General features: G+C 42.0%; 1 protein-coding gene across 1 annotated transcript in view; it reads left to right on the top strand.

The window, feature by feature from the left end:
* Positions 1 to 435: 435 nt before the first annotated feature.
* UBL3 (ubiquitin like 3) overlaps positions 436 to 15,361 on the top strand; it is an 83,496-nt gene continuing 68,570 nt past the window's right edge. Inside the window, exon 1 of the mRNA XM_049867186.1 lies at positions 436 to 1,077. Within this exon, the coding sequence (XP_049723143.1) occupies positions 1,051 to 1,077 (27 nt within the window). The 5' untranslated portion in view covers positions 436 to 1,050. The remainder of the gene's footprint in view (positions 1,078 to 15,361) is intronic.

Raw genomic sequence — 15,361 nt, 5'->3', positions numbered from 1 at the left:
TGCTATGGGGGCGTGGCTTGGGACTCGGGCGAGGACGCACTACGTGGCCCCCTGACCCCTCGCTCGCGCGGACTACAATTCCCATGATGCTCGCGGGTGGTCTCCGTAGGGACGCACTTGGTGGGGGGCGGAGGCGGCGGTTTGCGGCGGGGGGGCGCCGTGCTCTCCGCTTGTCCCCAGCTCCCGCTCCGGCCGCCGCCGCCGCCTCCGCCATGTTGGCCTGAGGGGCGATGACAGGAGGCGGCCGCGGCGTGTGGGACTGAAAAGTAGCGGCGGAAGAGGAGAGACAGGGCTCTGAGAGGAAACCATCGCCGCGTCTTCCGGGGAGCTCGGCGGGGAGGGGAAGGCGGAGACGGGGAGGCGGCGGCGCGGGAGGCGGGGAAGACGATGCGCCCCGAGAGCCGGCGCTGCCGCCGCCGCCGCCGCTGCCTGGAGGCGCCCGCAGCCTGACCCGAGGCCGGGCTCCCGTCGGCCCGAGCGCGCTCGCTGCCTCCGGCCCCGCTTCGGCTGCGGACGAGGTCCATGCCCTTGAGCGCTCGGCGGCGCGGCGCGGCTCGGCTCTCGGTCTCTGCGCGCCGCCCGCGTCCATGTGTGGCGACATAGCGCTCTGTGCACTTCCACCCCGGGCGTCCTCCTCCTGCCTAATGAGGACTTGACTCGGAGCGACCGTGAATCATCGCCGGGGCTGGAGAGGAGGAAGGCGGACGTGACCCGCTCCCGCCCGCTCCATGCCCGTGTGTCACTCGGCGGGGTCCACCTGGCGCGGCCGGTCCTGGGGCTGCTGCTCGCGCTGCTGCTGTTGACGACGCCGCCGGGGCTGCTGCTCCATCCCGGAGTCCCCTCCGCGCCGGCCACATCCAGCACATCCAGCGCCTGGGAACTGGAGCTCCTCGGCCAGGCGGCGCTTGGGCTGCAGGATAACTTCGTTTTGGGGAAGCGCATCACGAACCCCTCCAAATCGGGAAGACTTCTGTCTGGCGTGTGACGATCTCTGCTCCGTGTGCTCGTTTGCTTTTCGCGTCCACGTCTGGGTAGCTATCAAACGGCAAGATGTCCAGTAATGTCCCGGCGGAGATGGTAAGTGGAGGAGGAACGCTGGCAGGATTGGGTCCAAGTGTGGTTTCCAATCCCGTCTTATCACAAGGGCCAAAGGCACGGGGTGAGGGTTTGCGGGGGACTGTTGGAAAGCCTCCGTGCTGGGGGATTTGGAGAAGTTGGGGCCCCTGGTTTTCCTCTTTTCGAAAGTACAGTTTTTAATCTGGGTTTTCTCATTTGGGTGGGCGTGTTTTTACACCATCGGGAGACAGTGGAGAAGTAGGGAGAATGGAGCGAGGTAGCTTGAAGTGGAGAAAATCTGTGTCTTTGCCAGAAGCCTCGAAAACACTTGCGTCTTAAGGCTTGGAAAGCGTCGATGGCAGTGGGTGTCCCTCCGGGCCACGGAGGGCGAGAGGGAAACGGACGGGAGTGGTGCCTCCGTGACCGAGGAGAGAGCATTCACGCAGTAGGTACACACTGGGTATTTTTTTTTTTTTTTTTTTTTTTACGAGAACAGGGATGTTCTTTAAGAAGTCTGTTCGAATTTGTGTTACTTCCCTGTGCTTTCGGGAATTTCCGGGTGAGCAGGTGTGGCATCAGGAGTATTAAGGTGTCTTGGAGTTTTCACAAATCTAGACAGACTGTCTCTTTGCTCTCTCAGTGAACATTCCAGGACTTTTAGTACCAAATATTCGCCTTTTAAAGCCGATGAAACGCGTTGTCGAGTCTTTTATCGCTGCGTGTTTGGAACTTGAAACAAAGTCCTCTTCATTGGGGCTTATCTGCTTGTTTGTAAAGGTTAAGGTTGTGGCTCTTGGCTAACAGTGACTGTAGGCTTCCAGTGCTGGGGGGTGGGCTAGCCCGACCCTGAGACGATACATTGTAGCCCTGAGGGCAAACATAATGCAGTTAACAAGAAGGGGAATAATTCTCTTTGTTGAAAGAATTGACGTTAACGTAGTTACGCTCTCTTTTATCGAGTTAACGTTTGAGTGTGTATTCCAGTGAAAAAAAGAAATTGAACTTTGCTGATGATCAAATTTCCAGAAATGTCATGTTTCCATAGGAGCAAACCTTATTTACAGATATTAATTAAAAAAGAGCACCCTAAACGACGTTTTTTGACCTTGGTTTAAAGACATTTTGCTTCTGCTTTTCCATTTAACGTGCGATTTGAATGCAAAGGAACCATAACGTTCTGGCTCTTGAGTGGCCATTTGGCAGCCTCGCAGCCTGCTTCCTGAGCCTTAAAACCCATGCATTGTCCTTTTAATTTTCCTTTCACTTACGGTGTGCACGCAGGAGAATCGTGCCTGGTTCGGGCTGGCTGGACAGATTTCCTCCAGGCTGCTCTGGAAGTTGTCTGGAGAGGTCTCTAGACAGAGCTGAGAAATGCTAGTTCTCTTGTTGGGGGAGTTCTCTGTGGACTCAAGCCCTCCAGCAAAGATCTGCTCTTTCTGAAGCCTCCATTTTACGTCACATTCGCACTGCACGATATGTTCACCCCAAGTACTATCTATTCTGTCACAGAAGTTGTCACGGAATAGGTATCTGTCATTAAAACAGTGCCACTGCTTTCCTGAGGCCCCGCGGTGAAGAAAACCTGGAATGTGCGTAGCTTCAGCCACAGACTAAGACGATTTGGGGAATATGGTGTTGCTTCCAAGTCAGCGAGTGGAAGCTACTGTTCACATCAGGGAACTTGGAAGGAGCGGCAGGGTCTTGTTACACTAAGAAAATAACAGCTGCCGTTAGAAAAGAGGACTGTGTCTCTGTTCTGGACTGGATTTGAAGGCCTTGATGATTTTTGTGTGCTTTGAGATCCGTTGGTGAAAGGTGATGTGCAAGGGCAGAGCGGTCTTATGTAATAAACATACAGTGCCCTGACGGTGCGATTTCAGAGCTCAGAGTAGATTGTGCTGAGCGTTTTTTATGTCTCCTTTTCTCGATGGCCAACTCGGAGGCCTTGAGACTGTTTTTCCTGGGTGAAGGCTCTATAAATCTCCATTTGCTCTTACTTGCCTTGCATTTTGGCTTAAGAAGTGCTTTTATTTGCTATGCACCTGGAATTCTCAACTTTTTGAAATATAACATGATAAATACTAGTTAGAAGTTGGTGGTGAAGTACTTCGTATTTGTTATACTTTTCACAGCAATAATTGATGATGAATCTGCATTTACATTCATGAATTGAAAATGAGAACAATTTTTACCACTCTTTGAATCTTGAATCTTGAAAAGCCTCCTTACCCCCACCTCCCATCCACAAACAAAGTAACATTTCTTTGCAGCTTAGCTCTAAATTGATGAGGATACAGACTGTTACAATCCAGGAAACTGGCAAGTGGGAACACAGACTTTTGCCCGGGAGGTAAAATTTTAAGGTTTTGAAGCGCTGACAGCCAGCGTGTGCATTTTAGAAACCAGCGTTTCGCTCTTCACATTTTGATGGTGCTTTTTGTTAGTTGTGTAGGAATAATCCTATTTCAGGGATGGGGTAGGGTAGTGAAGTTGTAATTGCTGTCACGTTTTCATTAGAGATAATTCATTCTTGAGCTACAGGAACGGCTGAATTGATTGATTTTTTTTGTACAGTCATCTTATCGTTATGATTGTGACTGACTTTAAAATAGATTTTTTTAGCATTGGTTTTTGTTTGTAAATATAACTCACCTTTAAAATTTATTTTTCAACATTTAATAAATTTTTGCTTACCAGAAGGAGTCTCATATTTTTTATAATTCGAACTTAGTGAGTCAGTCTTTTTGGAGGGGGAATGACACACCTAGTGAATGGATTTGCTGTGCTTTTGAAGAAAAATAATTTACAGTTGGCACTTCTCCAATTAATGTTCAGTAAAAGTATGTCCTATGAATAGTATCAATATTTTTACTTAAAATACTAGTTTTCTTTTGCTGAGGGTAGTTGAGTTTGCACTAGGATTTACTAATATCACAGTGTAACTTATTTATGAAACGGATTTGAAAATAGCTGAACAGAATATTATTATAATATATTATATTAAATGATTCCTTACCTTTTTTTTTCCTCAGCCAAAATCATAGTTCTTAATGGGGCGCAGTGTTCATTGTTTATGGTTGTTGAATGAATTATTTTAATGACTGTCAATTTTCTGCAAGAGAACTATTTGCCCCTTATGTTACTAAGGCCTAAATCTGGGTAGATGAAGGTGGTAATTTTGCTCTACGGGTTGTCATTTCTGGAGAGTTACGAGGAAATAAATTATTGTATCTATAAAAGTATCATATATAAGATGTAAGCTACCATTTAGAGCTTTGGACTAAAATTATGCTTTACAATATCTTAAATCTGAAAACCCTTCCTAAGAGAGGTATTGGTATTGTGAGAATAATGGCAAAGCAATTTAGATATTTGAAACATTTTAGTTAATAAAACATTTGAAGAAAAGCCCCATCTCTTTTAAGGCTATTAATGTTGAAATTACAGTAGGTGCAGCAGTTTTTAGTTTTGAGTTAAAGGAGATAATGGCAATCTGAATTTTTTCGGTGCGTTTTATGTGCTTAATGAATATTGTGATTTCTGTTGTATCTCTTCCATCTGTGGAAGAAATATTGGAGCCCTCTGGTGGACAGCAAATTACAAAAATGAATTTCCTTTCAAATTGAACTTTTATCATTTTTCCAAGTTAAAGTGAGGTGATAGATGTAGTTTACACCAGAGAAGAATTGCCTTGCTAGAAAAAGGTCCAGAGAAGAGAGTATATTGCAATCTAACCCCCCTACCCCCACCTCCTGCCGATTTTCTCCCTTTACTTAGGGCTCTTCTTTCCCTATTGTCCTGCTAGAGATCTTACATCAAGTCTAAGTCAGGAAGTTTTATGACACTGAAGAGTAGATAAGTACCAGTTACACGTGTAAGTGTGTGAATTGATGAACAGCTTAATAAATAATGCATCTCTAATGGGATGTTTCTCCAAATTGTTTTATTTGCATGTGTCTTATATTTGGTGTTTTGAATTACACATTTTTATCAACATAAGACAAAGTATTTTCCTCTGCTTCGAACGCCATCTCCTTTCCAGCTCTCTGAAGCCTTCCCTACCTCATGTACCTCCTCTGTGGAAACAGTTTCGTTCATTCTAACCCCCAGTGATCTTTCCTTCCTATAAGCTGTTTCCTGTCAGTGTCTTTGACGTTCTTATACAATATAAAATTTATATGAATATAAAACCAAAAAACCAAACCCACTGTCTTTGAGTCAATTCCAACTCATAGCAACCCTATAGGACAGAGTAGAACCTGCCCTATAGGGTTTCCAAGGAGTAGCTGGTGGATTTGAACTGCCAACCTTTTGGTTAGCAGCTGTGCCACCAGGGCTTCTATATGAATATAAAAAATATAAGTCATATTTATTTTGTCTCCCACAGTTTCTAAAATAGAATAATAGACTTTAAAAAAAAAAACTATGTTGAATTATTTTCTTGACTGAGGAAACATTATTTTCTTTGTTATTTATGTTGTTTGTTGTTGCTAAGTGGATTCTGACTCATGGCAACCCCATGAGGGCACAGAGCTGTGCTCCATAGGGTTTCCAGTGGCTGTGACCTTTGAGAAGCAGATCAGGCATGTCTTTCAAAGCACCCCTGAGTGGGTTTGAACTGCGAAAGCTCTCCACTAGTAGTTGAGTGCTTACCCATCTGTGCCAACAGGGGACAGGTGAATATGCTCCATACTGCTGCTATCTACTACTAATTAGTAATGGTGTTAAATATGAAGTCTGTGATGTCTCCTTCTGTTGTTACTGTTAGGTGCCATTGAGTCAATTCTGACTCATAGCGACCCTATGTACAACAGAACCAAACACTGCCTGGTCCTGCCCCATCCTACAATCATTGCTGTGTTTGAGCCCATTGTTGCAGCCACCACGGTGTCAGTCCATCTCATTGAAGGTCTTCCTCTTTTTCTCTGACCCTCTACTTTACCAAGCATGATGTCCTTCTCCAGGGACTGGTCCCTCCTGATGACATGCCCAAAGTACGTGAGATGAAGCCTCGCCATCCTCGCTTCTGAGGAGCATTCTGGCTGTACTTCTTCCAGGCCAGATTTGTTCCTTCTTCTGGTAGCCCGTGGTATATTCAATATTTTTCTCTAACACCGTAACTCAAAGGCATCAGTTCTTCCTTGGTCTTCCTCATTCATTGTCCAGCTTTTGCATGAGTATGAGGCAATTGGTAATACTATGACTTGGACCCTAAGTCCTCAAAGTGACATCTTTGTTTTTCAACACTTTAAAGAAGTCTTTTGCAACAGGTTTGCCAATGCAACACATCCTTTCATTTTTTTGACTACTGCTTCCATGGGCACTTGCTTCTATTATCACTTTATCTGTGAAAAATATTCTTTTACTCTTAAAGCTGAAACTTATTTTAAATTAGTGAATAAAGTACTGATGACTTTCCTAGTTTTCATAATGTAAAACACTAAATGTGATTTAGGAAACTGAAGTATACGCTTCTTAAATGTGCTCTTCGTTTTCAAATTTCTTTCATTCTGGGGAAAAAAACGAAAGTGATGGTAGAATTCACAGTAATCCGTAAACCCTGGGAAACAAGTCATTCTGAACCAGTGGGTTTCCTTAATACATTAAAGTTGTGTTTTGAAGCATCCCAATCTGACAGCTTTGGGTTATTGTCCTGTTTGCTTAAGCAGAATGTACTGTGTATGAGTGAACTTATTATTGGCCATGTAGAGTCATCAGTGGAATGATCTTAATGCAGTTCAGTGAGCGTTTGTTGAAATAGCTCTCTGGGTAATTTTTAATTATTCTGTAAGCTACAACCGTGATACCCTCAGAACCTGACATAGATTGTAAAGCTTTGTGGCTCTTCACTAGATCCAAACCATTGCCATTGAGTTGATTCCGACTCATAGTGACCCCATGTGACAGAGTAGAACTGCGCCGTGGGGTTTTTTTGGCCTGTAATCGTTATGGAGGCAGAGCCCTAGTCCTTGCCCCATGGTGCTACTGGATGGGTTCTGACCCACCAGCAGCTTTTCTTTCACCCAAAGTTGCAAATCCTTTCTTTCCTGTTGGAAGCCTGGTTTACTAAATTTGTATTTCAGAAGATACGCCCAGGTGGAGGGACTGAGGCTGTCTTGTGACCTGATAGTAGTTGATCTCAGTAAAAGGGGTAGGGTAGGTACAGTCAGTCATATTAAGATTAGCCAGTGGTTGGTCTTCTATATTTCTGCCTCCTCTTCTCCTCGGGGAAACCCTGGTGGCATAGTGGTTAACTGCTACAGCTGCCAACCAAAAGGTCAGCAGTTTGAATCCACCAGGTACTGCTTGGAAACTATGGGGCAGTTCTACTTTGTCCTGTAGGGTCGCTGTGAGTCGGAATCAACTCCATGACAATGGGTTTTCTTCTCTTTATAAGCCAGCCTCATTGTACCTAGCCTCTTCAAACCATTTGCTTTTTCTGGAATCAAAATGGTCTCCCTATATGCATATAGAATATCTGCTCAGAATAAACCTTATGTTCAAATTTTGCTGAGTTTTGATTATTTTTAACAGTTCCAACTACCAACCTTTAGCGCCACCCAGGGACCTTATGTCTCTAGGCCAGTCGTTTGTACTGAGTAAGGTGAAAACCAGAAACCAAACCCACTGCCATCAAGTCGATTCCAACTCATAGCGACCCTATAGGACAGAGTAGAACTGCCCCGTGGAGTGTCCAAGGGGCGCCTGGTGGATTCGAACTGCCAACCTCTTGGTTAAGTGCCATGGCTCTTAACCACTACGCCACCAGGGTTTCCAGAGTAAGGTGAGGCAACAGTCAATTGAGTTGTGAGTATAAACATAGTAGACTTCTACGTTTGTTTTGTACCCAAAAAGGGTGAGGGTTGAGCTTTCGCATTAATGTATGGATGGCTGTGAGGCTTTCCTCGGTCCACGTTCAGGTGGTCGGGGGAGTGTGGTTTGTTGAGGGCAGATGTGGGAATTCTGTCACGTAGAGGCCAAGAGCAGCCCTGAGTTTCTCAACGATTTTGTACTTCTGTTACAGTGTACCCTGTGGTTACTTTTTAAAATACTTTAAAAAAGAAGAATCTGTGATACTTTGCATTGAGATAGGGAACCACTGTGAAATTGTTTTATACAGAGGTTCACTTGTCAGTGTATTTAAAAGAGTTTTGGAACTCGAAGATGAATTACAGGTTTTTATTGAACAAAATATGGAGTATTCTAGATACGCTGACCTGTTTCTTGATGACAGGAGGCTATCACTAGTCTGCTTCCTAGCAGATGTCTGTGAAAAAGCAAGCTCTAAGTTGTTTCTTCAAGGCAAAACGGACATTTTAAACAGTAAGTGAGAAAATGTCTGCTTTTCAGAAGAAGCTAATGATGTGGGGAGAGCATTTTGAAAACATACAGGTATTTCTAATCTGTTGAAAAATCCTCCTTAGCAAGAATTTCGGTGAACTTTGGACCCATTTGTAGGAAATTTAAAAAGCAACACCTTTATTTAGTTTGCAAAAATACCTGACTCCCATCAGGGAAAGTATTTTAATATTTAAAGATGTTCCTGTTTTAATAACATGGACATCAAGCAACTGACTTTTAAGAAAAACCTTGTCTGTTCGGTGGATAGAATGGAAAAGTAATATCATGACTTAGTAAACCAGCTAGTGACATGTTCTTCCACATAGATCTATGCATTTTGGTGAGCTACTAGGTTTTTTAGTTATGTCAGCTCTTAAAACAGAAATGACAAAATACATTGAACTTCACAAATTGGGAATCCAAGGCTTTAAAAATAAAGAGGCGTATTCAATAATAGTGCTTTCATTCAATGTTAATAGTAGTAGTATTTTTTAGTGATTGCAAAGTTAATAACATAAAACTTGTGGAAGCCAGAAACCTGTGAGAGAAGGAAATCTCAAGTATTTTCCACTAAATAGAGAGTGATGGAAAAGTGGTGTCTGTACCCTGTCAAAGGCGGGAGACTTCTGAGACCTGGAAAAACAAGGCAATCCTCTCACAGGTTTCACTGTAGTTAAAATAGTTCATAGTTAAAATAAAAAGTAAAATTAAAACAGTGTTTTTATTTTTTCATTTCCATCTTAGTATGTGCCTTATAAAATACACAGTATAAGTGAGTATAAAAAAATTTTTTTATTATATGTATGTTGAAGGTATATGCTTATAAATATTTTCTACTTGTGATATTCAATCAAAAAGTAGAAGCCACTGCAAGATAGCTTCAGATTTCTGAGTATTTTAAGTTCTTGAGTTTGATATTTTTAGTTTTTCTGTCTCCTGCCTTACCGAGTAATTCTTTCTTTCTGTGGTCAGTATAAGGAGCCTGCTGGTGCAGTGGTTAAGCACTTGGCTGCTAACCAGAAGACAGGTAGGTAGGTTCGCCGGAGAAAGATGTGGCAGTCGGCTTCTGTGAAGGTTACAGCCTTGGAGACCTTATGGGGAAGGTCTACTCTGTCCTATAGAGTCACTGTGAGTTGGGATCTACTTGACAGCATTGGCGTTTCTTTTCTTTTTTTTTATGGTCAGTATGCCTACGTAGCCCTCTATTTACAACAGCTGATTCTGGTTTGCTGTGGGTATGAAAGCCAGATTTCTAAAGTGTATTAGAATAATGTGTGTCAAAAATTGGAATAATATGCGTCAGGTAGTGTACAAGTTGGATTTTCAGAGGTTGCTCAACAAAAAAAGTGTGCGAGCTTTATTTCACAGACTTGATCCACATCCGTTGATTGTTTAGAGATCTGTTAATTGGAGGAGGGCGGATTTTTGATAGTGAAGTACTTAGGTGGATGACTAAGAAATAAAATGACACGTGTGGTTTCACTTCGAGCTCCTGGGGGGAGAGCTGGTGTTTGTCACGTGCTTGCTCTCTGCCAGGGGTGATGCTTGGTGCCCTACATTCCATTTACTCTTCACAGTGCCCCTGGGTACATACAGGTGATATCACCTCTTTATAGGTAAAGAAAGGGATAATGCCCACCGGGGAGGACCACCAGGAATGCCTAGGTAGTGAAAGGAGTTAGGGCTCTGAATTTGCTGCAGCCAGAAAGAGCACGTAGCAGAGGAACCACGTGGCATCTCAGTAAGCAGAGCGCAGTGTTTTGTGGGGTTGGAGCTCTGGCTTGAATGCTGTCATGCGTGAAGTGGAGGTGGCTCAGTAATTGGGCCTCTCAGCAGTCTTTGTTACAGAGGTGGGAGAAATGAGGTGGGCTGCAGAAGTCATTGGTAAGAGAGGCACAGTTGCTCAGAGAAAGGGAAGTTGTTAGTCATTTTGGAGCTGTCCCGTGGCCTTGGTCTTCTGTTGGCCTTGTCTGTGTCTCTTGGAGACATCACAGTCTGATTATCAGCAGACTGATTTTTCACCTTCTCATAACCTAAGTTGAGAGAGGGTAAGGGACTTGTTGGAGGTCACATAGTTAATAAAAAGTAGAGCGAGGATAAGAATCTGGGTCTGATGGCAGTCCTGATAAGTACACTGTGACCCTCCCTCCTACCATACCTGAGCAAACAGCCCTAAATTCCTCAGGCACATTTTCCAAAGCGGAATGCTCAGATTCCTTCCCAGCACCTTGCTCCAGACAATCCTTGCTGCTAGAGCTAGCAATGGGATAGGGATGAAAGCTATTTTGTGTACCTCTGTAGTATGCTACGTAACCTCTGGGTCAGGATTATTCTCATGAAGGTGGGTTGTCTTACTGATTGCTAAAATTCAAGGGCCTTTTCTTTAACCTGTTGTATATATTTTTGTTGAACAACTGAGTATTTTCCTATTAATTTACCACTTGAAAAACTCTTACTGCTTTATATATGTAACAAAGAGATTGACTTATAAAGGACTTAATGCTTTCAGGGCATTTTATTTTTGTCTTCATACAGTGAGCTGCTTATATATGATGCAGAGTCTTTATTGATTAATTCAAATCTGATAGCATTTTAAAATGGCCTAACCAAAATATATACATGGGCAATTTTCTGACTAGATTTTGCGGAGAAAATGTTCTTTCTGCTGAAGAAAATTGCCCAAGTTTGGCATTATATCCTTTATTTATGTACCTAAATTGAGGTGGCAATTCATCATGTCTAGACAAAATGTTCTCTCATAAAAATATTTAATTTTCTTTACTTTCATTTAAAACTAGTGTTTTGTCGTAGACATATTGCTTTCATAGCCTACTTTTTCCGTTTAGCCATTTCTCACGGTTATCTATCCATACAAATAAATAAAGAGCTTCATTGTATTTTTGAACTGATTCTGATAGATGTACATAAATTATTTAGCTACTTTTCTGTTCGTGGGCATTTAAAAGCTATTATAAAAAATGATATAGTGAATATTCTTAAACATATCCCTGTCTTGTCTGATTACCATATTTTTTACCCAGATAGCACTGTGTTACACGTTTTTTGCCAACCGCACAACCCCTTAGTGCATTATTTTCCTAGGTGCGCTATGCCTATTGTTTACAAGGGAGTGTTATTTGCGAAAAATACGGTATTTCTTTAGGATAAAATTCTTAAAAATATAGCTACTGTGTTAAAGGATACTTATTTAAATTTTTTTCTGGGGAGGAGGGAGGAAAGATAAATATTCCCTAATTTTAAAGAACCACTGAATTTCTGGATAAATGTAACTTACTCACTATGCATTATCCTCTTAATATGCTGTTATTGTTGAGTGCTGTTAAGTAGATTCCAACAGCATGTGACAGAGTGGAACTGCCTTACAGGGTTTTCTTGGCTATAATCTTCATGGGAGCAGATCTCCAAGGCCTTTCTCCCATGGAGCCTCTGGGTGGATTCAAACCATCAACCTTTGGGTTAGCAGCCGAGAGCTTAACCCTTGTGCCAACAGGACTCCTTTTTAATATGCTAGTGTTGAGTGTTGAGGAAAAGTTACTAAAAAGAAAAAATCTACTCCCATCCCAGGAAACCTCTGTACAAACATAATCCGTGGGTAGAAAAGACAAGTTTTATGATTGAATAAATGTTAAACCAGAATGTGGTGTAGCACAGGCAGTTCTTTAAAGAGATTGCAAAGACAAAAAGAAATCTTATCCTTTATGTAGCTGAGTGGATACAAGTCATTACATTCATGTTTAAGATAAAATTGTTAATTTTCCAGTATGTTATGGCAAGATACCTGAAGTTATGCTGATCTTCCAGGAACTGGGAGGTACGGGTGTGAGCTTCCTTGATTACATTTCAAGAGATGGCTGCCAGGTCTTCGCAGAAACATCTTTGGTTTATGTACTTTTTGGAAATACAAAGATTTTACCATTATTGGTTACTATTTGTCTAACTAGTTAGTAGTTATCTGTCTTGGAGGAAGTACAACCAGAATGCTTCTTCGAAGCAAGGATGGTGAGAGTTGTCTCACGTGCTTTGGACATGGTTATCAGGAAGACCCTCAACAAGATGGATTGACCCAGTGGTGCAACAGTGGGCTCAAGCGTAGCAACGATGGTGAGTTTGGTGCAGGACCGGGCAGCGTTTTGTTCTGTTGTACATAGAGTTGCTATGAGTTGGGACCGACTCCACCAACAGCAACTAACAACAGCAACAACAGTTATCTAAAGCGAATTCTGAAAGGACAGGGGAATAGAGGAATTTATTCCCTTATTTTCAACATGGAGAATTGAAATCTCTAATATTCAGTTTGTATTTGTCTTTACTAGATTATGCTTTGTTTATAATTTTGCATGAAAAAGATTGACTAGTAAGTTGAATTTCTTACGAAGTATTTGAGAGATCTAGGTATCAAGGTTATGCTGACCTCTTAAAATGAGTTGAGAAAGGTTTTTGTTTTGTTTTTAATTCTCTGGAATAGCTTGTGAAGATTGGTTTTATTTCATCCTTAAGTGTTTGGAAGATTTCAGTGGTGAGGCCCTCTGGGGTTTTGTTACGGAGATTGAGACCATTCCTTCACTACTTACAGGACTGTTCCCATTTGCTGTTTCTTTGTAAATTTTGTCAAGTTTTGCTTTTCACAGAATTTGTCCATTTCATCTGAATTTCCCAATTTGGTGTGAAGTTTTTCACAATATCCTTTTTTTTTTTTCCATATGTTACCTGTAGTGATGTCTGCTTTAAAAATTCCTCCCTCTTAGTGGTAATCTTACTGCCTCCTCTTTTTTTGATCTCGGTCTTTTCAAAGGGCCAATTTTCAGATTTAAAAATTTGTTTTGTATTGATTTCTGCTTTGGCCTTGATTTATTTTTTTCTGTTTTTTTTACTTTAATTTACTGTTCTTTTCAACTTCTTGAGATGGTTACTTAAATCGTTATCAGTCTTTCTACTTTTTAAAATATATGCAGTTAAGTGTATGAAATTTCCCTCTAAATGCTGCTTTAGCTGGATCTCAAAAGTTTAACATTGTATTTTATTATTACTCATTTCAGAATATTTTTAAGTCTTCTTTGGTGGTGTCTTCTTTGACCTGTGGATTATTTAGAAATATATTGCTTAACATCTGAACATTTGGCAATTTTCTAGATCTATTTTTGTTATTGATATCAGTTTACTACTACTGTGGACGAGGAGTCCCTGGGTGGTACAAAGCACTGGCCTACTAACCAAAAAATGGATGGTTCGAACCCACCCAGAGGTGCCTTGGAAAAAAGGCCTGGCAGTCTGCTTCCAAAAGGTCACAGCTATGCAGACTCTGTGGAGCACGGTTGTACTTTGCACACATGGCGTTGTGCTGAGTTGGAGTCCACTCAGTGGAAACTGCTGGTCTAGGACCGTTCGTTCTGCTTCAGTTGTGGGTAACCTGTTGACACTTGCTTTATGGTCAATTTTAAGAAGACTGAGTGCAGTATTCTCTATGTATTAATTAAGAAGATTTATTGTTGTTAGGTGCCATTGAGTTGGTTCTGACTCGTAGCGACCCTGTGTACAACAGAATAAAACACTGCCTCGTCCTGTGCCATCTTCACAGTCATTGTTACGTTTTGCTCCAGGGTACAAACATCACAAAATTTAGTAAAGGAGAAAGCAAGTTTTATTCAGCATATATTCAAAATGGTATAAGTAGGAAACGACAAACATGCCGCTACAGCCATGTCTGAGGGATGTTCCAGAATCATCAGTATATATTCACATTGCAAACGGGCAAAACCATTGAAAGAGTCACCTTTTCACAGCTTGGTTAGAAACTGTGATCCTACACTTTGTCTTTCTTTACATTCGTACAGGTTTTAGGACAATCAGCAGGGTCTTCATTGGTCCAACAAATCTTACTCTTCACTAAATGCTAATAAAAAAAAAGATGAGAGCAGAGAGTATATGGGCCTTTTGTGCTCTGCTTTATGATTTGTTTCTGTGAAAGTTTCCCTAAAAGGTGTTTTCCCGAGATTGGCCTAGCTATTGTCTTTGTACCTCAGGGCCCAATTGGTGTGTCCTTTGGAGTCCTTGTGAGGCCAGCTCCAGCTGGGTCACATGCTAGGACAGGGAACAGTGGCTCCAGCCTTATCTCTCAAACCAGTGTGAGTCCATTGTTGTAGCCACTGTGTCCATCCATCTCTTTGAGGGTCTTTCTCTTTTCACAGACCCTCGGCTTTACCATAAAATCCTTTAACATTACAACTTGAAGCTTGAATTTTTTCTTCAGTTCTTTAAGCTTGAGACATGCTGAGCGTATTCTTCCCTTTTGGCCTTCTAACTGCAGGACTTTGGACATTTCACTTTCCTTTGCCTTCTCGAGCCGCCCTTGGAAACCTTCTGTTCAGCTCTTTTACTTTATCATTTCTTCCTTTTGCTTTAGCTACACCGTGTTAAATAGCAATTTTCAGAGTCTCTTCGGACATCCATTTTGGTCTTTTCTCCTTTCCTGTCTTTTTAATGACCTTTTGCGTTCTTCATGTGTGATGTCCTTGATGTCATCCCACAGCTCGTCTGACCTTTGGTTGTTAGTGTTCAATGTGTCAAATCTATTTTCGAGATGATTTCTAAATTCAGGCGGGGTATACTCAAGATTGTGCTTTGGCACTTGTGGACTTGTTTTAGTTTCCTTCAACTTGAACTTGCATATGAGCAATTGATGGTCTGTTCCACCGTCAGTCCCTGGTCTTCTGACTGAGGGTCTTGAGCTTTTCCATCATCTCTTTCCACAGATATAGTTGATTTGATTCCTGTGTATTCCATCTGGTGAGGTTCGTGTGTATAGTCACTGTGGATGTTGTTGAAAAAAGGCATTTCCAATGAACACGTCATTGGTCTTGCAAAATTCTGTCATGCAATCTTTGGGATTGTTTCTATCACCAAGGCCTTATTTTGCAACTACTAATCCTTTGTTTCCAGCTTTCAC

This window comes from Elephas maximus, chromosome 23, assembly GCF_024166365.1.
Source record: "Elephas maximus indicus isolate mEleMax1 chromosome 23, mEleMax1 primary haplotype, whole genome shotgun sequence".
NCBI classification, from domain to species: domain Eukaryota; kingdom Metazoa; phylum Chordata; class Mammalia; order Proboscidea; family Elephantidae; genus Elephas; species Elephas maximus.
The sequence above is the reverse complement of the archived record's forward strand: the minus strand, read 5'-3'. Positions and strand labels throughout refer to the sequence as shown.